General features: G+C 36.4%; 1 protein-coding gene across 4 annotated transcripts in view; it reads right to left on the reverse strand.

Annotated features, from left to right (window-relative positions):
* SLC1A3 (solute carrier family 1 member 3) overlaps positions 1 to 24,862 on the reverse strand; it is a 57,836-nt gene that overhangs the window by 12,935 nt on the left and 20,039 nt on the right. For 3 of the 4 annotated variants that reach the window (XM_065661608.1, XM_065661607.1, XM_065661605.1), the window contains 2 exons: positions 3,638 to 3,842; positions 2,216 to 2,258 (listed from right to left, as the gene is read on the reverse strand). In XM_065661608.1, the coding sequence (XP_065517680.1) occupies positions 2,216 to 2,258; positions 3,638 to 3,842 (248 nt within the window). The remainder of the gene's footprint in view (positions 1 to 2,215; positions 2,259 to 3,637; positions 3,843 to 24,862) is intronic. The other variant, XM_065661609.1, reaches the window with a different exon arrangement.

A 24,862-nucleotide genomic window follows, 5' to 3' on the forward strand; every position in this document is an offset into this window, starting at 1 on the left:
AAGTTTCGTGTTGCTAAAGGATATTTTATCAAAAGAATTTTTCAAGCTGTATCTTGAAACTGATGAGGTAGTTTGTCCCCATGACTCCTAATTGAGGATTTTTCCAGAACCTCACATTTTAGGTAATGCAGGTTAAAAAAACTTACTAATTCCCACTTTAAATTCATAGTAATTTCCAGTTCTTCTTGCGTAAATGTTTATCTTATATAGCTCTGTTCCCACTTTGGTTTTTGTACCTGAATACTTTTCAAATCAACCTTCTTTTGGCTTTATACACTGTGCTCTTAATCCTAGCAACTTCTCTCTCCATTATGCTTATTTTGCATGAATCTCCCTACGAATGTAATGACATGAATATACTTAGTATTCCAGATAGTCACATTCCTCTGGTTTTATTTTCTCTCTTGGAGTTATGTCAGTAATATATACTACAGCTCAATTAGAAGTGTTAATTTTGTTTTCTTTCTAATGATGACTTCCCATCTCAAAGCAGAAATTACTTTTAATTTCTAAATATTTATTTCCATGTGCTGAAGGAGATAACTAAAAATGCCAATGTTGGCAAGAGCCAATTCACTTTGTTGCTGTGACTTCGTAGCATTACAGTATGCAAAGGACATACCAATTTCTTTGGCATTTGTTAGATATTTTGATACAAAGTGCTTGGACTTGTCATCTGTAAATTTTATAGTGTGCATCCTATGGCAATGTAATTAAAAAAGACCAACCAATTGAGGTGCACCCAGTTCCATTGCTAACTCCACAGATTTTACAATTCTTAACAATAATCTTATCCTTTGCTCAACTACTTCCTTCATATTAAAAAAGGAAAGAAGAAAATGAGCAATCCTGTGGAAGAAAAACAGAAGGTTATTCTGGTACAATCTATGTTTCAGAAACTTGTGTTATTCTTTATCTTTTGTTCACGTATTTTTAATTTTCATTTATTATGAAGTCTTTACTTTTCTTCTACTTATATTCTTCAGCACACCCGATATCAGGCTAATGGGTTATTAACTACTTAAATCAATTCCCAAATCTTTTTGAAATTAGAATTTGAAAGGCAATATGATTGCTTTTACGACTTATAAATAATAAATTCCTAAACTGAGAGATTTATTAAGAATACTTGCTGTTAAATCTGTAACTTTATGCCCTAATTATTTCATTAATTTGAGATAAAGATTATATTATTTGCTGACCTTATTACATTCAATTCTTGGAATTTTGTTTCTAGTTTAGATACAGACTTTTGCAATTTTGTACTGCTCTTCTGGATCACTGTCCTGAGTTCATCCTCATCCTTACTGAAAACAGAGGCATTGCATTTGTTGTCTTTGGACCAGGGTCTAGTTTATCTCTATCTATCTTGAACAAATCTTTAATCTAGAAAGTCACTGCTTTTTACTGGTTTCTGTTGATATAACTAAAGAAAATGTTACTATTTCTCTTCAATTCTTCTGCAAGATGTAACTCAGCTGGACTTTGGGACGTTTCTTCTTTATCCCCTTGCTTCTTGACCTCCACATTTCAGCTTTTTTTTATTGCTACAGCAATAACTGGTAAATAATATGAGTTCAAGATTGTCTGTAGGGTCACTCAGATTATGGAAACACACATATGTTTAGCTGAATCTATAATTTCCTCCTTTTAAAAAAGGAATGCAACTAGTTACTTTTATTTTCTCTGTAGAACAGTTTATGTTAAGACCAAGCTAATAATAAAGGAACACGGGAAGCAACATAAGAGCATTCCTATGCTCTTCTATCGTAGGTGACAGGAAGTTCTCTAGTTTGATTTTATTATTGATGCTCACAGAATTGTTTCCTCTGATTTGAACCCATGCACATTTCTCACCTGACTAAGATCTTCCAGTCTTTGTATAAAGGGTGCATATCTCCCAATTTAACGTAACACTGGTTTTGAAAAATAAACTCTGTATTGACTTTAATGTAGCTTGCTGCAGACTTAATAATTTGACATTTAAAAAAAATCTTACTTTATATTTGTTTGCCAAGTGTGTTTTCTTCACTTCTCATCGAAAACAAAGCACAGCTTTAGTTGGTCTAATTCGGGGTTTTTTTGACAGCTGGCAGCATACATAAGATTCATTTCTGCTGTAAGTACAAGTACGTGGTATTCCTAAAGAAAATGCTGCTATATATCAATTTCTTACTTTGTTATGTTTTAGTTCAAAATAGCAACGCATTTTTACCTGTTTAAAGCAAGCTTCAACCAGATTTGGAGGGAACATATTTCTGTGAAAAAGAAAGAAAATAACATTAGAAGCAATAAAATTCTAGTAATATCTTAAGTGGGGAAACAACTAATGAAAGAATTGACCAGCTAATTTTCAAAGGAGTCCTAAGACCAATATGTAGCTATGCATACTGTGAGTAGAGCTTTGCATATAGCATTGGCCTGGTTAGTTTTATCAGGATGAAATGTAGTGGGGTTGGATAGATCCTGGCAATGGCAATCTCTGAATCAAATATTGTATATCAGGTCTGGTTATGGAGCAAAATATTAGCTAAATTACCAAATGAACAAAGCTCTGTGGGTCAGTGCTGACTTCAAATTTTGTTATTTATTAATGCTTTCTGAATCCAGATTAATAAGCAATATTTAATGCATTTCTACTTCTCACGTTTTGCAGTCACATAGCCTAGCACCTCATGACATTCATCACTTGATTTAGAGTCTTTCATGATTAAGAAATAAGTATTTCTGAAGTTTGAGTATTCTTTAATAATAACACATACACATGTGTATGTGTGTTTGTACTTGTTACATATGGGGGCTTGTTTCTTTGCTTTCCAGAATGGTGACATTTTTGAGGGAATTAGAAGCAGCCCATCTAAATAAATCTTGAGGAATCTGAGTGCAAACCTCTTCATGGGTCTTTCTGAAGTCCCCCTTCCTGGCAGCATGACTCTTGGAGGCCTTTCTCCATGTCTCTGGCTTCTCCAAATGGGTTAGTGGAACACAAAATTTTGGTGTCTTTACCTGTGGAAAAGCTCCTGAGTTCAAAACCTCAGCTTCCCTACTCCCTGGAATACATCTATGACATATTAGCTCTATAAAAGAGGTATTGCAGAGTCTCTGAGCAAGGAGAAAACAGCATTTTTTACCTGCGCTTTTCTATTTCAAGTATTTACTTGCCTGCTTCTGGAATTTATTTCCCATCCATACAATTTAACAAGTTGAGTAGATGCACCCAGATTGGTGGCTATGATTCAAAATTAAGGCGAATAGCTAAATCAGGGATTCAAGTGAAGTGAGGAAACTGTCAGAAGTTGGAAGTAAGGAAAGCAGAGGAATTTGGTAATAAAGATTGTACTACGGAAGCAGGTGAAAAAACTCATGCAGATAGCAGAATAGAAATCTTCCTTTTGCGTGTGAAAGTATTTTTTAATATTAAAAGCAGTTTCTTCTCTTGCAATGGCTTGATTCAAAAATAAATCCATGTATTCTTTTGTAGTGTTGTAGGGGTTAGCGATACTGGTATCACATAGTTGAAAGAAATTTGGCTAGCTTATGCAACTACTGTCTAAAATTCTCTACTTTTGTGTTGTTTGAACCTAAATATTATTACTGTTGCTATTGGTACAGAAAATGTGCAATATCATAGCCATACCTGATTAAATCAAGAAAGGCATCTGCTGCTGTCACTTGCACAATTTTGCCTTCTCTGTGCATGTTTTCTTTAGTACCTTTCCCAGGGTGAATGATGACCACAATGATTATACCAATCAGTACAGCAATGATCGTAGTACTCATGTAGTAGACTACTGCTCGGACTCCCATCTTCCCTGATGCTTTACTGTCCAGGGCAGCAATTCCTAGTAAATTTAAGCACAAGGACATTACCTCATACAGTTGTGAGTAAAGAGTATAAACTCAGCATGATGAAAATAGTTTTGTGCGAAGAGTTTTGATGACCATTACATTTGAAGAGCTATCCAAGGTAGGTCAGCCCTCTTCTGCAACTCATACTGCCCCTGTCTTGCCATCCCACTCCTAACGCTTGTTTTTATACGACGTTCTATTACAAGAGTTGCAGCTTCCTCTGCTTTGTAAACACTTCATAAAAGTAAAGATTATTGGTCTGATGCAATATAGTACTGCATGCATTCCAGAGAGCCAGTTTGTGGGGTTTGATTAGCATAGTTATTATAGTCTCAAAAATGTGACTTAGAAATGTGCTACACCTAATCTGAAATAGTAGGAAAGAAAACACAGTACTCTCCAGTAATCTTAATAATGTTTGCTACAATTAACGTGTATGAAGAGATTTCTTCAATCCTGAATGGAATGACCTCATTTCCTTCTGTCCCAATCTATGGGAGTTTAAAACAGATTAACTGCTGTTAGCTTTTTTTTTTTTTTTTCCCCCAGAAAATCCTTACCATTGTATGAATAAGCATTTAGAGTCTTTTATGAGCTTTGCAAACCTTGCAACATTAATCCCAATTTTTGGCTTGTCTTAATGCATCTGATATAATGTGAATACTAGGGTGCTCACTATGGCATCTGCTAAAGCATTTGTTCATCAGACTTCACTGACAAGGCTGCAGTGTGTTTTTTAAATGAAGCTGCATTTCTGCCAGGGAAAAAGCTCTGAATCTCTGAGAAGGAGTGTCTCAGGAAGACTGTCACAAATGGAAATGTTTTTTCTGGTTTTAGTGCTCTTCTCCTTAAAACGTCCATTTGCTCCTCCTCCTTAAAATTTAAAATCGTCAATAACTTCCCCATACTTCACCTGGAGGGTTACACCGTCTGTCTCAAAACAGTGCTGAAGTTTCTTGTCGAAATCAAGCTTTCAAAGTGCAGAATGAAGAAAGAGGTCAAGGGAGGATCTCTTCACTCTATTACCTCCTCCTATGGACCCCCGCTTGGCACTGTCTAATCCAGATTTCTGCAGGCTGCCTGCACATCTATCTATATGCTGGTTTTGAACATATATAATGAAATTTGACCACCTTCTGCTCTAGGTGCCTGTTTCAGAGGAGAAAGCATTTGAAATAAGGTAACAGTACTACATGAATATAAATAATATGGAAACATATAACAAGAATCATGAAAAACCAAATATTTTCTCAAATCATTGTAGACATACTGTACTTCTGTCTCCTAAAGGAGGAGATATGTGCTACTGGAGTTTCAGTGAAAGTAATTTAGTCACTGATGTAACTGAGATCACGGCTATGTTCCAGACACTGATCAAATCTCCAAAGTACAAAACTCATCACGTTTCATACCTACCCTCTCATTTCAGCAAGGGCTTGCCTGTCCTTTTGGCAAAAGCCATTACAATCAGCAAAATTTGTACACACAAAATGAATTGCAAAGGAAGACCACTAGATTTGCACCTTGAAATGCTTGATTTATGCCTGCCATTGTAGTGGAAGAACAAAGTGTTACTGAGAAAGGAACTGAAAATGGAAATCCAATATTTGAAGCACTTGGTCCTTCATTTCTCTCCTTAGTTTTTCCATCTGTGAAACTGGATTATAATGCTCGTGGTAAGTCTACATTTACGTTTTGAAAACCTGTGAAAATGGTAAATACTACCAAGTAATAGTTTTTTTATCTTTACAAACAAGAAGTCCTGTATGCCTCTTGATGGTGGGTGGAGGATCATTTATTTTTTTAAAGTCCTCAAAATAATGCAAATGCAGAATAATGCAAATATAATTAACCAATGTATAAAATAAAGTTAGTCATTTTTACAGAATTTCAGATCTGCTACTGACTTGCACAATGTTTATACCAGATAGCATTTGTTGCTAATCTTTTATTTAAAGTAGAAGTATATAACTTGAAGTGTAATTTAAAAAGTGAAATACAGATCCATACATACAAGTCCAGTCAACTTTATCTTTGTATATTTTAATTCTGTATTCTTACTTGCTATTTCAAAATTATCATCAATGGGCTATGTATTTTTCATTTTAGCTAAAAGCATAAGAGCAGCTTTAAACTTGTTTCACATCCTGAGCATAAAAAGTTTAACCTATATAGTTTGGTAGGAAGGTTGGGAAATGCACAGGTATTATATCAGCCAGTTCTCAGTACTGTGCCCTTGCCAGGTAATAGATTCAGGACCAAATGCTGAGCGCTGTCAAACTAGAGGGGTTGCAGGCATTTGTACTTATAACTCTAACCAATCCTGATCTTAATTTGCACTCCACAACTGATACTAAGTTGAGTCTCCTGCAATCCAAAAATCACTTGGAGTCAGTGTAGGGATTATTTTACTACTAAAGATTTCTGTGTTGAAGGATTAGAGCTTGTGATCCTCTTTCTTTCTTGGACTGATTCTGGGATTGACTGGTAAACTGTGTGAAAGTGATATGTCTGGGAGCAAGAGTCATGCTCTTTTCTTTATGAGCTGTTTTCCAGCTTGGTTTCCTATTGTGCACTCTGGCTGTGACTACATGGTCCCTTATTTTAGGCTGGTGAGTCTTATTCCTCCTTTTCCTATCATATAAATGACTTCTCAGCGTGAAAGTAGGGAACAGCAATTCTTCTCGTCTTACACTCGTGGCTTGCTTATAGCAGCAAGCATTAAAAACAGAGGGATGACAGGCCTAAGTATGAATAAAAGCCATATGAGGAGGAAGCAAGTTCTCACCTCAGAGAGCCCCTACTGGGGACCTGCTGGGAAACACTCCCTCCCACTGAATTTAATGGCAACTCAAGGAACACAGAGGAAGGACACCTGGTACCACACAGGGCTGAAACTGCAAAAGCTTAAGCATATCACCAACAAGAATTAGCTAAAAAATATTTTAAATCTGTTTTCAAAACACAAGAAAATTAAAGGGATTTTTTTTCTTTAAATTTTAAGATGTTGACAAGATTTCTTAGAGCTTAGAGACTCTGGAAGGGTCCTTAATGGAGAAGCAATAAACAGCTTTTCGCTCCAAAGCTTTCATGTGTTGCAGACCATTGTATCCTCAGTGTGTCCTTTTCACAGCCAGCCAGCAAAGCTCCCATTGTCCCACATGAGATGTATGTGTCCCTTTCATCCTGCTCTCTGCTCTTTCCTCTGCATGGGTGCTGGCTCCAGCACCTCTGCCTCCTCTCTTCCATTTCCCTCCCTTTCCCCAGGGGGCCTGGGAAACTTCTCTGTGCCACCGGTCCCCACGCACAGGGATGCCTTGAAGTTGTCAAGGCAACCCGGAGCAGAGCGCCTGTAATTTCTCCCAGCGTGTGTGCTCACACATCATGAATGGGAATGACTTTTTAAGTATTGATGAGGAGGGAAGGAGGCAAGGAGGGAGAAAGGGAAGAAAAGAAAGAAGGGGGCAGGCCTAAGTCTGCAAACAAACCCAAGTCCTTACCCCTTTCCTCTCCCTTCACCTACTCTTTCCCTCTCTGGAGAAGTGAGGAATCATTCACATTGTGAGTGAAATAAAGACATGACAAAGAGTTCTCCAGAGTGCTAGGGCAAAAAGCAAAGCACTACATTGTTCATTAACAAAGGTGTTAGAGAAGGAATGAAAATATTTTAGGATGTAGGGAAAGGCAGCAAACAAGTAAGTGTGTAATTGCAAGAGACAGAGAAAGAGAGAGAAAGGATTCAGGGAAAAGGAGAACAAAAATCTCGTTAGGGCAACTTGTTAAAAATTCTGAATTGTTAAGCTGATAGTTCTGATTGTTCACTTGACTTAATAATTGTTCCACAAATTAGCCTGAACTAATGATGCAACAACTTTCCTGAATAGCTACTATATTATGATTGGGTTTGCATCAACTACATTTTTTATATTGTACTTATGAGTCTAGATTTATTTATGTACTTTTTAATTCTAGATACACAGAATTTTAGAATTTACAAAACCAGAGTTGCTTCTATTGCATTGAACTTCTGTTTGCCCTTAACATTAGTCACTTATAACATGATTTACCAAATCAGGGCCCATAACTTGCAGGTTTTAAATGGGATCTTTCTCTTTATACTCAGCATCGAGTGGGATGCCAAGGAAGAACTGGGCAAGAAGAAAGATTCATTTTCTTTTTTTTTTTTTTTTTTTTTTAAAAATCACTACTTAGGACTGATCCTAGTACCTTCAGTGATTTTATAATTTCTCACAGCAAGTGGGACTCTGTCGCTGTGGGGAGGGGCTGTGCATGTGAGTGCATGCATGTGTGTGATAATTTCAGTTTGAAAACAGTTAAAATGCCCAGCTACTGTATTTCATGTTGAAAGACCCTGTTTCCAAAATCTTTTTTGCTGCCTTTTAAAAACTTTGGGAAAAAATAAGAAGTTTCTGTGTTTGCTTTCATATATTAACATTCTTGTGCTTTTAACAGAGTATCTAATATTTTGCTCACAAAATTTCAATTTTTGGTTTCTTTAAAAATTACTTTTGAGGCATAATGGTGAAAACTTTAAATATAGAAAAGTATATTTCCATTCTAAGGGACCTACAACAATCTTCTAGTCTGACTGCCTGACCACTTCAGAGCTGACCAAAAGTTAAAGCATGTTAATAAACGCATTATCCAAATGCCCCTTTAACACTGACAGGCTTGGGGCATCAACTGCTCTCCAGTAAGTCTGTTCTAGTGTTTGACCTCCCTCTTGGTAAAAAAATGCTTCCTGGTGTCCAGTTTAAACCTCCCCTGATGCAGCTTTGAACCATTCTCATGTGTCCTGTCACTGGGTACCAGGGAGCAGAGCTCAGCACCTTCCTCTCCACATCCCCTCCTCAGAAAGCCATAGAGAGCAAGGAGGTCACCACTCAGCCTCCTTGTCTACAAACTAGACAAACCCAGAGCCCTCAGCCTCTCCTCACAGGATAGTAGCAATGCTGCCCAGTTCAAAAGGAACCACGGGTTCAGAGCCCTGGTGTGGGCACTTGGCTGTAGATCCACTGACATGAGGCTACCATCTCTGGCCATATGACTGAAAACCTCTCAGTCAGAATCCTGCCAAGATGTAACTGTGTGGTGCTGCAAATATATAAAAACACGAACCAGTTCTGAATCAGTATGCAGAACAAAATGTATTCTGGCCTTCATACATACCGACTACTTGAAATAAATAAGTGAGGATCTATGACGAATTATTTCCTTATTCAAATGTATTAGAACTGAATTAATGGCACTTCCTTGCTAATGTAGATTTTTATAAAAAAATCATTTAGATGTTTTGGACTCAGTCTTTAAAAACAAAATATAATGAATATAGCATCTTTTTATTGCTAATTATTTTCCTGCTTACATTTTATGGTCTCTTCATTAGGAAACTGTAGTTGCTTGTTAAGGATTCCTATCGTGTAACAGCAATACTGGCAATTGTTGACTTAGGAGTGTTGCCCTAATTTTTTTTCTTTAAGGTTGTCTTTCATTCTCCTAATGAGGCAGTCTTAAATGAGCTACTCCCGACCCCCTGCATCCACTAAGCACTGTGTGATGAGTAAACTCACAGTGTGAGGCCATGAGAACAATCCTTTTATGTATGTTGATGAGGATTTGTGGAAATGAATAATGCTGTGCAAGGTCATGGTAAAATATGCTGGCTGAAAAATTGTAAGGCAAAGCAATAGGTGAAAGTGGAAGTATTCCCCAAATTTAATTAACATGATTAAGCTCTAAAGCTTTATTCTGATAGATGATGAGCATGTCTTGAGTGGTGCTGAGTGTTCCCAGAAAACAAAAGTTAAATAATATTTAAAGCTTTGACAACTGAGCCCCTGACAAGATCACGCTCAGAATTAATCAAAACTTGATTATTATTTTTAATAGCAGCAGCATTAAATAATAAAACTGCAAAGAAAAAAGCATTTGAAAATAACATTTTCAAAGAACTACGTGCACTGGTGAAGTTAATTAATATTAAATCAATACAGCTAATGACTTCCTGAAGCCACATAAAATGCAAGTCTGAAATACAGCTCCTTATGCGTTTTTGCATTAACTGATGGGACAAGCTGCCCCTAAATTTCAGTTTAACTTATTTGAATATGAAATTTAAATAATGAAATTAGATTTCATTAATTTAATTTTACTTATTATATTTAACTTATTAACTTTTGATTGGATTAGTTTGTCCAGGTCTATTAAAGAACACTGGGAAAACATCTCACAGGAAAATTAGCAGTTGTTTTTGATCCAGAATTACATGACCACGATTATGCCAAGCTGACTAATGAAACCCGTGGCTGGAATATAGTAATGCAATTCAATAAGCCAATAAAATGGGCAAAAGTGGCTCCTAAAGGACAAGACTTGCCCCACAGCTTTGTAGTCGTGCCCATTCATTGCCACCAGAAAACTATTAACTTTGAGATTTGTTGGGTTAGTTTTTCAGCCAGTTTGTCATTATGAATAATTTCAGAATTGTGTCATGTGAAAACCGGAACTTTTACAAGGGAAGCAGAAGGAAAGCATGGCCAAGGGCAGAAAACTAGCATTTTGGCAGCAGTTTGTCATTACTTCAAGTTGGCTGTATTGTTAAACTGCATCCTTTGCTCTTTGGTAGCAGCACTACTAAACAAGTTAAGCGTTCCTCACTTCTCCCAGCTTATCTTTAAGCTGGCTCTGTTCTCACCAGGAGCTGAGCAAACACCATTTGATGACAAGGAGAGAACAAGGGTGTGTAAAAGAGCACCTGGGCTGAGGAGAGCTTGTGAGGGCCACAGCTACTCAAACAGCACTGCCTTAAAAAATCAGCATAAAAATATACACTTATGAAAATACACAGACGTTCTTGTTACATGTAACAAAAGAATCTCACTGCATGAGTGAATAAGAGACATTACAGACTTTAACAGAAACGCACCGTTAAAAACACGAAGAGTCCTCATCAGCACTTAAAGTGAGGCACCTTACTTTGTGGATTCTCCACTACTACAGTAAGGAGAAAGGTTGCCTATGATGAAAAAATACTTTTTCTAGAGGATGTTAACCTAATCTTGCCACATGTACTTGTAGAGGCCCAAATAGTCTTTTTCCTTTACAACAACTTTTAACTTTCAGTTAACCATGAATAATGAAAGATCATTTTGTTATTCACCACTGATAACTGCTCTTTCAGTGGAATAGCTTCTCTTTATGAAATTCTGATTTCAGTGCACCAAGTTCAGTTGTTATCTTATAAAAAAAATGTAACAGTAATCTATGCTGGAAAGTATTTCCTGGGCTGTCAATAGCATTCACATGTAGCAGGCAAACATATTATGCAGTGTTCATTAGAAATTTATTGAGCTTGAGGTTCAAATCAGTTGCTATTTTTATAATATTTTCCTGGTAGGATATTCCACAGCCATGCTCACTTCTGACTTCACTTGTTTCCATGTACAAATAACTTTACTGGTCAACTCAATGTCCAGATGGAGAACAGTACCGAGTGATGTCCCTCAGAGTTCTGTACTGGGACCAGAACTGTTTAATATTTTCATCAATGACATAGACAGTGGGATCGAGAGGGCAAGCTTGAGAAATGGGCTCATGTAACCCTCATGAGGTTCAACAACACCAACAGCAAAGTCCTGCACTTGGTCTGGGGCAACCCCTGGTATTAAAGGATAATAAATCGAAAGGATTGAAAGTATTGAGAGCAGCCCTGTGGAGAAGGACTTGGGGACTACCGGTGGATGAAACTGATGGACATGAGCTGGCAATGTGCAGTCACGGCCCAGAAAGCCAGCTGTGTCCAGCATGACCAGCAGGTTGAGGGAGGTGATTCTCCCCTTCTACTCTGCTCCCATGAGACTCCACCTGGAGTATTGCATCCAGCTCTGGAGTTCCCTTTACAAGAAATACGTGACCCCGTTGTAGTAAGTCCAGAGAAAGGGCACGAAGATGATCAAAGGGCTGGAGCACCTCTCCTATGAAAACAGACTGACAGTGTTGGGCTTCAGCCTGGAGAAAAGAAGGCTTCAGAGAGACCTTACTGTGGACTTTCAATACTTAAGGGGGGCTTATGAGAAAGATGGGGACAGATTTTTAGGAGGGCCTGTAGCAGTAAGGTAAAGGGGGATGGTTTTAAACTAGAAGAGGGCAGACTGAGACCAGATATAAGGAAGAAATTCTTCACTATGAGGGTGGTAAAATTTGGACACAGGCTGGTGGTAGATGCCCCATCCCTGGAAACATTTAAGGTCAGGTTGGATGGAACTCTGAGCAACCTGATCTAGTTGAAGATGTCCCTGCTCATTGCAGGGGTGTTGGACCAGATGGCCTCTAAGGGTCCCTTCCAACCCAAACTATTGTAAGATTCTTCCTTTTAAATTCTTGTCTGTCAGGACAGTGTGAGTCTGTGAGGGAAGGGAAGACTTCCATAAAACTCCCCAGACTATGCCTGTTGTTGATCAATAGGCTATAGGTATCAAGGTATTACACATCCCAATAAAATAAAATATGTAAATATGGTACAGTTAGATGCTGCATTTACTGTCAATGATACTTGTGTTACTGCAGGAAACCTCTTGCAGGAATATGCTCTACCATTCTAAAAAGTATAGTTGATGTACTTTTTAGGTTTCAATAGAACAGAATACTTTTGGAGAGCCAGTAGGAAAGAACATTTCCTGAAACTTACATCTGCCTGAGAAGGCCCCTGCTGCGTGGCTGTTTAGATACCCATTTAACTCTTCGCATTATTCCATCTTTTGCTCACAGTATTGGAATGTGCCAAACAATATGCTTTCTGAAGGGAAACTAGGGAGTAATTTATCTTCTTTATGTGTGCTAAGCAGAGCAGGAGGGAGAGGCAAGTAGGGATTCACAGCAAGCTATGAGGCAGTGATTAGTAACAGCTGACAGTCTCAAACCAAGACTGTCTTTCTTTGGTTACCTCATTGTAATAACAGAGTACAAAGGGCTGACTGTCTTCAAGCCAAGAATAAGAGACCCAGGAACACAGAAAATAGCAGCTCACGATTTTTTTTTGGTAACAAAACACTGCTGCTACCTGCACAGTGCAATTCTAAAATGACATCCTTTTATGTCCAGACATTTGGACTAAACTTTGCTGGAAATGGGGTTCTTCGGTTAGGCATAGAGCTGCTTATTTTCTGTATCAGAAGTGAAAAAAGGAGCTCATTTCCTTAAGAAAAACGTAATGTAGCATGGTAAATTATTTTGGTTTAATGAGGAAAAAAAGTGAATTGTAGTAGCTGATATGCCAAAGTGCGTTGTTAGCTTGAGTCCTAAAGGACATGTTGTTACAAGACTGAAATATATATGCTTGAATTTAAGACTGCTAACCTATTCCTAAGGATAAAAATACTAATTTTCAGTTATTCTGAACATATTGCTAAAAGCATCTACTTCAAACATGAAACACATGCATCCTGGCAAGATACCAGTGACAACAATACCTTTGCCTTGTAGATGGTGTTTATGCACATTACCTAGTGCTCCATAAGAATCCGTAATGCAATTTCTTAAAATACATGTGTAAGCTTTTAATCTGCTAAAACACTGGTCTGAGTTTCGGTAGACTGTGCCTGCAGTTCTTCACGGACATGGTTTTGCCTGCACAGCACTTACGAAACAACATTCCACCAACATACAGTGCTTCTATTATCTGACTGTCTGTATGAAGCTGTAGGCTCTTTACTATGCTAAGTCACTCTTGATCCACTTTAGCTGCTACTGAAAAAATAACATGACATACTTGAGAATACGGATATGAGATTAGAGGTATTTCTACAGATACAATAGCTAGCAATGCTAGGGGTATGGGATTGTACTGATCTGTAACCTGTCATAGCTCTAAGATGGAGGCATCACCTTCTCACTCAGAATGTGATCCAGGATCGTTGGCCAGTCAGTTCTTGGCTCCTTCACTAAAACTTCCAATAATAGACTCTATCGCAGTGATAATGTCTTTAATTTGGACGATTGTTCGCTGGGATCTGACACCAGTTAAGTTAATTTTATAGTGTTCATGCAGCAGTCATCATCTGGAAATAAGCTTTGCCCAGTTGGATGTTACTCAGCTAAGGTTTGAATTAATGGTACTGTATTAGTTCATCTTGTAGAAACCTGGCCTTTGGATTTCTGCTTGGAATTCTAATTTTAGCACAATTTTTAAACCCCTGATATGATTTTTATTTCCTAATTCAGCAACATTTCTATTTGGGTAATCTGAAGTTAATCTAGTAACTTCCTACTTACAAAAGAATTTTGCATATTTTTCGCTTTTGCAGTAGCTACTGTCTATTCTTCTACAAGCTTTTTAATAACAAAAATGGCTCTTCGTTGTAATTTTATTTTATTTTTTTTTTTTAGGAATCTTGTCAGTGACACAGCACTAATTGATGTAACTGTCCAACTTAAAAGTGGTAAATTTTCATTCTGCTTTCAAGCTAGCAGTTCATTCATCTGCTGTTGTTTTATTAATTGATCTTCCAGAAAATTTATGTGAGCTGCTCATGGATCTATTGCTTTCATTTCTGTCTATGTTACACATACCCTGCTGGTGTTTACATGTTTTTGTAATCCTTTTAGTTCAACACATTCTTTCCAATGTACCACACATTTTTTCAGTCTGTAATATTTTAGAACAGTATGTGTGCTTTTCATGCATTGTTCTTGATGGATTTACACTTTTTTTTCCTGACATTTCTCCTCTCACACCTCAAGTATAATCTTAATTTCTGATGAGTTGTAGAGCTATCTGCATTCACATGAAGCCACGTAAATCACTTTGAACAGAGCTCCATGCTGCTGTTATCCTGCTCCCTATACTGTTATAAAAGTAGCTCAGTTACTATCATCTATGACATTGAGGTCGGCAATGTCAACCTAACATCTTCTCAGTTTGGAGAAGTTTGTCCTGAAAGACATTACCCCCAGTACTATTGACTTTGGTACAGAGGCTTGTATAGCGGGGCCTCAGTCCCTCTGATAGTTCAGGTACAAATGCATCACTACGTAGTATTATCTATCTGTATCAGAAGGAAATGTATAGAGCTCTTTCATGTCTTTAAATCATTACTTGCAATAGAAACTGCAGAACAGTAGCTAATTTGACAATACAGAGCGCTTTAAGATTATTTTTTTAAGAATCAAGTTAACTTGAATTTGATAAGAAAAGTTCTACATATAAAGCTTTATATTGCATAAAAAAATAATTTTGTATTAAATAAAGAGTCTAGAAACAATCTGAGGCTTCCTTCATCAAGTACAATGAAGTCTATTTAAAGAGTATGGGATCTAATGTAGTCATAACTTGAAAAAAAGTGTATAAGCATTTTTCAATTTACGAACAAGCAGCATTTTAAAACACTACTTATAATCCACAAGTTAGTATCTGAATAATAAGTAAAAGCATTCAAATTTAGAACATCATAAGCACTTAAAACACCTAAGAATATCATATGCATTTATCCTTTTTTTGTCATCACACATAGGACTAAATTGTAATTTAATTACACCCCAAATCAATGCTTCCTATTTGCGAAATTAAGGTCCTCTGCTAATATGCCATATGAAAAGGAGTCCGTACTTTAGCTGCAATTAGTGTATGACATTTTAAATTGTTGTTATAATTATGGGTTGTGTTTTTTTCCCCACAATTCAGTAATGATGTTAAGGCTGTTCTGAGAACTCATTATGAAAGTGTGGAATTGGAGTTTCATATGAAGAGGCTTTTGTTTTCCTTCTTTTCCCTCCTTTGTTTCAATGACCTCTTGAACTTTGGGTCACTGATTCAGTTTCAGCCTTGCAACATCAAAGCTGTACATTTTTTTGCTTTGTCTTTCTCCACCTTACAGGCTTGTAGGAGGTGATAGAAATAAGATTTCCTCTGCAATGCCTGAAAGTAGCAATCACTGCTTTTTAATAACATTCTTCAGCTCTTTTTCTGGGATATTACAGTGCTAAGTACAGATGAAGAATAGGTTTTGGCTTCCATAACTCAGGTGTTATACAGTTATCATCTGGGCATCATCTGTTTGCAGGGAGGACTGAGGATACAAATTTCAGTGGGAGGTCTGAGGTATACCAGTGAAAATACAAGCTTATTTTAACTTAAGAGATGAAAGAAAACACTATTAACTGTAATGTCCTGCAGAAAAGAACTCTATTTACTTTGCAACAAACTATTAAACATCATCTCTTGAATTTGAAAGTTTACTTTCTTTACAGACGTAGGCTGTTGCACAGCTTCATTAGGCTTTAGATATTAGCCAGACTCAGTAAGCTGATGTTCTGCAACTTTGTTTTCAGGGGTGGGGAGTTAAGACATACCACAATTGTAAATATTGGACAAAGCTGATTTTCAGTGCAAGAATGTATTCATTAATGAAATAACCATTCATTAGGCAAACCCTTGACCAAAACCTATTTTTCCCCTAGCTCTGGAAAAAAACTATATTCACTGAAGAGTCTCTGATAATATCTAAGTATTCAGATCTAAGTCAGAAGTGGGTGGTGAAATCTCAGAATAAAGTGTTTAGCTTTGCATATGAGTAGACAGAAAGTAAGAGATCTGTTTATAGTGAAAAGAATCAGCATCAGTATGTTAATTCTATTGTAAATAGTGTACTTTTAGTACTATGCTGTACTTTTCCTTATCTACCCCCAGTAAGGAGTTAGCAGTATAATATTCTGATGATGAAAAGGTGTAATTATCTGAAAAAATGTTAATTCTGTGTAAGTATATAATTGTTACTGAAGCTTGATTCTGAAAACATGTTCAACTGAGGCATCTAAATAAATGTTTATGTTAATGTGCTTAGTCCAAAAAACTCTTCACAACTTCTGATATGCTTGAAGCCCTCTAAACTCTTCACTGAAGTAGAGAAAATGAGTATTACTTAAAGACCAATACCAGATCTGCTAACTCAGGAACTACATGTAATGTTTTCCAAGTACTGTAATACTATAAACCCCAACATTTTTTCACGTAAGTGCTCTTTGTTGTATGACTCTTGAGTTTTCAGAATGCAGTCAGAATCTGGTTTTGAGCTTTTCTTCACAACTAAGGGGCCAGGAATTAAACTTGTTTTGATACTTGATTTTAAGAGACTTAAGAATAACATTAAAATTGGAAAGCTTGTGTTGACATGAGAATTGAGCACTCGACTGTTTTCCTTACTTGAGTATTTCTCACTCGATATTAGAACTGAATTGCTATTCATTCATGTGAAACTAAAGAACTTTCTCTTTTCTTTCCTGCATAATATGGCCCCATAAATAATGAGACTTTTTTTTTTTTTTTTTTTTGCACAAGTCTTTCTGTATCTTAGTATTTTTTACTTCTCTTTGTAGATCAACATTGGTATATCTGGTTTTGACAGACTCATGCAGAGAAAAAGGTCCTTCCAAGACAGAATAAATAGAAAGAACACACAAACTTTTGTTTCTGTTGAACTGAAGAACCAATATTTAAGAGCTTACCACCCCAGGTGTTTTTCTTGTTGTTTTGCTAGGTATAGCTGTCTTCACATTAGCAGGAACTGAAAGTCTGCAGTGTACTAAACTGCTCTGCTTTGCTAAGTGTGCAAATTTCTGAGGAATCTGTTTGTGCTGATAGCATGTGTCCCTCTGTCCCTCTTTCAGATGGAAATACCATGCTTGACAAAGATGAATGCTTGGTTAAGAGCAAAAATGCTAAACATACAAACTTTGTTTTCCTGAGAAACAGACAGGAGATTCAAGAAAAGCCAGGCTTGAGAAGAGGTAGGGGACTGTAGGAATTTCTTTTTCCCCATTTCTGGAATTCAGATGGTACTTGCTACCTTCCAGAGACACACAGATGGGCTTTTAGCTAAATTCAATTAATTTTGCTGTGAAGTGTATTAGTGACATCATTCAGTCAAACCTGGAAAGATCAAGTCCTAGGGGAATAAAATGAAAAAGGCCATGTGTAAAAGGGGAAAAGTGTCCTCAGGGTGGCCCGAGTAAAATATCTGAAGCAGAATCCACCCAGAATTGACAGAGTATGCCCAGACCCAGCCATAACTGATGCTGTCTGGAAAAAGCCATCACAACAAAACTCAGTAATTTCTGGGACTGGTGGTATGTTACAAGAGTTTTGCATCAAACTTTATCAGTATAACAGCACCGTGGGTGCACTTGCATGAAGAAAATCAGATCTGAGTGTCTGAGTCTGAAAAAGTTACCATCAGGAGACTTCCCACCCAAGTAAAAGAAAATGACAATTCTGTGAAGAGATTCTAGGTTCCAGCAAACAATTTGCTGAGCTCATGGGTGCCACATGATGGCTGCATCTCTACAGTGAACTCTCTTGCGCTTTGAAACTATCAACTTCTGGCTTGTGGCACTGTACAACTCAAGTTGTGTGCGATGTGAAAATATACTTCCCTTTGTTATAAATGTGTTCATTAGTTATTTCATTCAACCTAATTATTTCATATTTCCCTAATTGTTTCATATTTCCTGAGTTATGAAATATAATTATGAGATACAATAATAAATAGTTACTTCATATAAGCCTCTACAAGTGATTAATATTTTCTGTAGACTTTTATGGCCGTCTTCTGCAATTATAGCTTTTTTCAAGCCGTAAAATTGTAGTCTGTTTAATCCCTCCTTGCATTTCACTAGAACTCCATTCCACTAATATGCTCTATCACCTTTCCCGGTTCTCTGCCAGTCAGACGGAGAATTCTTGCCTGTGTACTAATGGCTGTCTGAGAGCTTGTGATTAGGTATAATATAGGTGTAGTATGTTCCCCTTTCTCAGGTGTATTACTTTGCACTTGGCACCATTCTAATTGAACTGTCACATTATCACTGAGTCATTCATTAGTGACAACATTGTTCTTTACAGTTTCAGTCTCCAGTATCCCGAATAAAATGCTTGTTTTCAGAGTCCTAATTCCCAAAATGCTGAGGAGCCTTGGGTTTGCATTTTGGCCATTTTGCTGTACAAAATACACCACCAGGTCTTTTCTACTTACAATCTAATGTAGCTGATGTTACATTTGTAATATTTTTTATTTTCTTTTTTTTTTTTTTAATTTTCAGGCCTACTGTTTTTCCTGTAACCAATTCATATTTGTTTATATTAAACTCAAAAATTTGTTTTGAGTTGTACCTAAGGCATTTTTAGTCCTTCTGCCTTTGATTGAAATAGAAATGTTAAAAAAGACATAGGGGAGATTGACAATAGCTCATCAGTGCTCAGGCAAGGTATTTTAACTCTTATGGGTTCCTCCAAATAGTTTTTTTGTTCTTTGTTTTGCCAGTGAAATGCTGTTCAGCAAGAAAAGTCTTGGTGTTACCCTTTTGAACTAAGATAAAAAAATCAAACTAAGCCTTTGTGGATGTCAGGTTGTTACCTATTATCAATACAGTTGAAATCCCATTCAGACTGCAAACTTAATAGAAGTGTTTAACAACCAATTCAATACTTTGTGAAACAACTTAAAGTAGTGGCCCATTAAGAAAAGCTGTATTTTGCAATGAAACTTAAATCAGCCTTTAATTAAAGGCTTCCAGCAAACTGGAATTATTTTAAAGGGCTTTTTTAATTTTGCTGTCTAGTTATTGTAGACTTTCCTCTTGAATACCCTTGCTGTTTGTGCATGTCTGTGCTTGCAGAGACTAAGACTTCAAAAACCACAGCTGTGTATTTTCTGTTGTATACCATGCTCAGGTTTTCTTTTTTAACACATAATAAAATTTTATTTTATAGATTGCCATTATATCCACTTACTGCATTCTAATTTTTAGTGAGATCTGGGTTTGCTTAGCACTGATCTCTCAGGCTTGTGTGAAGACAGATTGCTGTGTGTTTCCTATTCAAACTTGATTCAGAAATGGTTCAGAATTTAGTTATATTTTCATTTTATGATCCTTTTGTCTGTATTTACTTTTGGTATTTGCATAAATAAAGTTATACAGCACTTTCTGAGTGCCACCCAACGCTGTGTTTATTCTACAAATACACATGACACTTCATCATGATTTTCTAACATCCAACTGGGTATAATTTATTTCCTCCTGTAGCTCTTTTGGTGCAAATACTCATTCAGGAAACATATTCAGGAATTATTGTCACAGTGACTGCCAACACACACTAAATCTGGACATACTTCTTTTTGTGCTTTGACTCAACAAATTATGTTTCTAGGTGCTGAACAGTTTCCAACCTACCTTTTTTTTTCTCAATGATTTTTCAAAATGTAGCTGCTTGCTAAACTGATTTTTTTAACTTTTAAAACCTTTGTCCAAAATACTTTAGAATTACATGACATAATTATTAAAATTATTTTCATTCTCTTAAAGACTGTGGAGGGGAACAGTACAAGAAGATTGCAATTTTTTCATCTTTGAGTGCCTGTCTAAATAATGATTATTACAGGCTATACGTTAGACCTTATAGACATTTGTTTTATACAGTAATACAGGCACTGAAAACACAGTATGGGAAGCAGTTATGTGTTCAAAGTTTCACGTTTGTGCATTTTTTGCTGCTGAATCTGCCATTTAGATGCTAGCTTGAGAAGAAACTCTTACAGAACATGAATCAACACTTGTAATATTTCTTCAATTGTTTCTTTATCCCTACAGAAAATCCTGTTTGCAAGGTGGCTGGATCTCTACAAACTTAATAACTTGCATGCCCACATTTTCAGCCAGACTTGGTTTTGGACACACACAAATCAAAACATGAGTTTTCCTTTATTTGTGGAAAAAATTTTTGGATGTTCAAATTAAATAACAGCCTAATTGTATCTCAGTTTTCATGTATGAACTATATGAACTGAATCAGGAATGCTGCATTTCTTAAAACGAAACACAGAAGACTGACTTTTGTTAATATTCTTGGCTTTCGGCTTTATTGTGAATACACAAGATGTTGCACAGGTGCTGGTTATAAGTCCATTCTGCCAGAATGAACTAAAAGGAATTACTGCTGACCCCTCCTTTTCCTCCTATTAGAAGGATAATCTGGCTCCATACCATTTGTTCCCCTCTCTGGACTCCTGCTGAATGAGAGACTTTCTATCTGTTGAAATTACCATAAACATTTGTGGCTGATATGAGACAGCACCTGGGACCTCATAAGTGATAGCCATTTTTACACAATAGACTTGTCAGCGAGCAGAGAGAACACTGGAGCTACCTAGAGACTTCCTGCATTATAGCTCCTTCTTCCACAAACCTAGACAAAGGATATATCCCCGACACTTTTCCGAGGAGGTGATGCACATGTCTTGTTATGAGACCTTCCTAATGTGTTCTCTGATGTGAGGGGTTTAGGATGAACAAATTCAGAATTCTGGCCCTTTATGTTTACTGTTATTAAGATGTTAATAGAGGACACTATAACTGTTAAAATGAAAAATGCTGATCTTCTTTTCCTGCTACACAGTGGTGTGTGATTAAGATTCATTTGTACCATATTACTGTTACTCCCACTAAAAGTTTGGATAAGCATTATAATCTAATGCACAATGCACCGTATTGGTATTCATAGTTGGTATCTTTGCTTGTTTCTATTATTGCTGTGCATTCTTCAGTGAGCCAGTGGACTTCCCTGTTTCACTCTTTCTGCATTCCCTTTCTCTTTCCCAGTTTCATTTATGTTAAAATAAACATTTTTAAATCCTATAATTCCTGCAAATTCAAAACAGAGATGGAGCAAAATTGTCAGCCTGTTTTTGTATTCAGGTCAGATTTGTGAATGAAATAATCCATGGGAATTTCACCAGTTTCTGTGGTTATTTACGCTGCCTCCCATATGCTGTGCTTCAATTTTTGCCTTTGACTTTGTAACACATACTGATTGGGAATAACAATTTAGGAGTTCTCCTATTTGAAAGACTGTACAGAATGAAGACCAGCAACCACAGAATACGCAGCTGGATTTGTATGTAAACCACAAAAGATAAAGACTACTGATATTCGTATAAACGTTTTTCCTATAAACAGTAAAAGACGGTGAAAGGTATGCAAATAAACTCTGTTTTCGCCAAAGCAGATGTTAGTACATGCTGGGTAACATACACATCAGATGATAAAATCTCATAGAGAAAAGTGCATACCTGCTTGAGCAACATGCAGTAATGATAAGCCATAAGGTGAATGTGAGTAAAAACTTGTGAATGTGCTTCTGCATTGCTTCTTTGATGAAAGTACCAAAAGAGCCTATAGAGAAATATGACTGGGTTGACTTTTGAAAGTTTTGACCTTTTATAAGTTTATTTCCCTGAGATTCTGTGAATAACTGTCAGAACTGTTTAGCTGTATAGCAGAATTCTTCAGTTTCTCTATTTATCTTTCATTTATATAACAGCCTATAGCTCATAGGATTATTAATTTGGTTTTGTTCTAATTTCTTGGACATTCACAAAATTTGCAAAGGAATATAACTATCCCCAGCTTATTTCTAGTACTTCAGAGACCATATGTGCTGATAATGTCATTACCAGTTAAATTGAGCACACTTACATATATACAAATGGAAACCTAGAATATCATATCTAGGACACATGTTCATTCCTGTCAACAAAGTAAGTATTTGTTCAGATCATTCACAGTTGGAAGAAGCAATTATATTATCAGTGTTCAAGACCCTGGAGGAATCCTTCTGAGGTTAGATAAGAAGCACCCACTTTACTTTGCCAAACAAAATACAGGAAATACCAGGTTTGGCTCATGGATGCCAAGAATAACTTAAGACTGGCTTGAGAAGCATAAAGAATTATCCAGTAATGTGTAAAAAAAGAGAAGCCAATAGCTTCTATTAAATAGCGCAGTAGTACACCTGTAAAAGTTACATACCGCTCTTTATTATTTAGATATTCAATTATACCTGTATTTCTACTTGAGTATGACAGTTCTGCAGCAAATATGTAAAAGCAAAAAAAAAAAAAATACAAAAATTCGTACACTGCATGAGGTATTGTTCAGTGTAGAAAAGTTTTTTCCAGTTTTAAGCAACAACTAGCAAATTGCTTTTAATCCCGTGAAAAAAGACACAGTTCTGTTGCTTTTAATGATACTTTTAAAATTACGAAATCTGCCATTTGTGAATTTCATAGAGTTTTCTCTGATTGTTCATTGCTCAGCTAAAGAAGTTTAAAATGTTTTCAGCTTGCAAATTACCATCTCTAATTCAAAAAGGAACTCTAAGAATAGTCCACTTAATATTACAAGGCACTGGTATGCTAATAAGATGAATCTTATAGGTAAGATTTCTCTTTGCAAAAACTTTATATAATAAGGGAAATTATTGTTATGAAAAGAGGCATAAAAAAGGATAAAGGACTCCAAAGGTCTTAAAGGGGGATAAAAACCATCAAAATGAAAGGAATTGTTTAAATCCAGAGACTGATGATTCTTCTCAGAATAGAATTAACTGAAAACTCACTGTTCTGGTATTTCACAAACTCTGCTGAGACCTGGCAATACAGCAGATGAGCATGGTTTATCACTAGGCCAGCTCCTTGTGAATGTTTGTGACTCTGAGGTGGTTTTGCTGATTTTCCTGGACAAAATGTCTGCACCTAGAATTTTTAAAGGGAATTCAAATCCTTGTGTAGAATGATCAACCTGATTTCCTGCTTCACCTTGAGTTCTCTCAGAGAACCAGTATGGATACAATTACAAGAAACTTTGGAGGTTCTCCAAAAATGGAGCAGCGCTGAAACTGAAAGGTGAAACTGAAAAAGGGTGACTGTCTCTCCTTTTCTATTTTAAGTGGTTCTTCTATCAGTGTGCAGCCAACCTGAGGAGTTCTGCATGTGAAACGGACACGAAAGCAGCAAGGAGATATGACATATAATAGAATTATACACTTGCTGGGAATTAAACATGTAATTGTTTTCCCAACAAGATTTATAAATGTCTCTCTGGTTTCAGTGTTCATTAAACTTTCAGTATCTGCATAATATGTGTGCATAGAAACAAACTACTTTCTCCTTGAAATATGTGAAGGCAAATGATTTTTTAGCTGTGAATACCCTAGTTTGCTGCTGTTGTATTAACAGCTTATATACATATATACTGTCTTTGGGGTTTGTGAAGATTGTGTCTATGTTCACTTGCATTTGTAAGAAGAGATCTTAGTATTAAAGTACTTGAGAATTAATGAAATGAAGAAGAGCTTATAGTCTCTGGACCTGCTGACAATTAAGGAGTGTTTAAGGTGTTTAGAACATAAGACTGCACAGTGTGTGGTTTAATTAAGCTCTCCAAGCTGTACCACTGTTGTACTGATAAACCAATGTCCATGCTTTCTTTTCTTTAATTAATACAATTCTTTTCTATAATAAATACAATAAATACATCACAGATACATTCTGAACATTCATAAAAGATCTGAGAGATTTTCTATGAAACTTAGGTGGAATGACAAAGCACATATCATCATAAGAAATTAATTATTGTATTTCTAACTCAAGGGACAACTTAGTAAAGACGGCTTGAAATATAATAGAGCTGCTGACCAGAAAACAGCAATGGAATTGATGGAATTTAACAGAACTGACGGAATGAAGTCTCTTCCAAACTATCCAATCTATCCATCTATCACCTATTTTTTCTAATCTCTTATAAAAGATTGGGAGATAGATGTTTTGCCGATCTGGGTTTACAGGCATGGGTTACCCAGGCTCACAATTCGTAGTTTAAACTTTCTTTGGTCCTGGAAGTATTTTTCTGAGATACATTATCTGTGATAACAATATGACGCTGTGAAGGAAATATCTATTCAGAAATTAAGAGAAAAAAGAAGAGTACAGAGTCACCTTCATAGAAGCTACATATAGTAACTTGTCCTGTTAGTTTGCCTTGGAATTGCTTTCTTTGTATATCAATTCAAACCTCTTGTTATATTGCCTCTAAAACAGCAAGAGTAAATGTATCTCCTTCTGGAGGTTAGAACACTTTTAGGACATGGAAAGTTCATTTATTATGA

The sequence above is a fragment of the Lathamus discolor genome, chromosome Z, assembly GCF_037157495.1.
Source record: "Lathamus discolor isolate bLatDis1 chromosome Z, bLatDis1.hap1, whole genome shotgun sequence".
In the NCBI taxonomy this organism is placed as follows: Eukaryota; Metazoa; Chordata; class Aves; order Psittaciformes; family Psittacidae; genus Lathamus; species Lathamus discolor.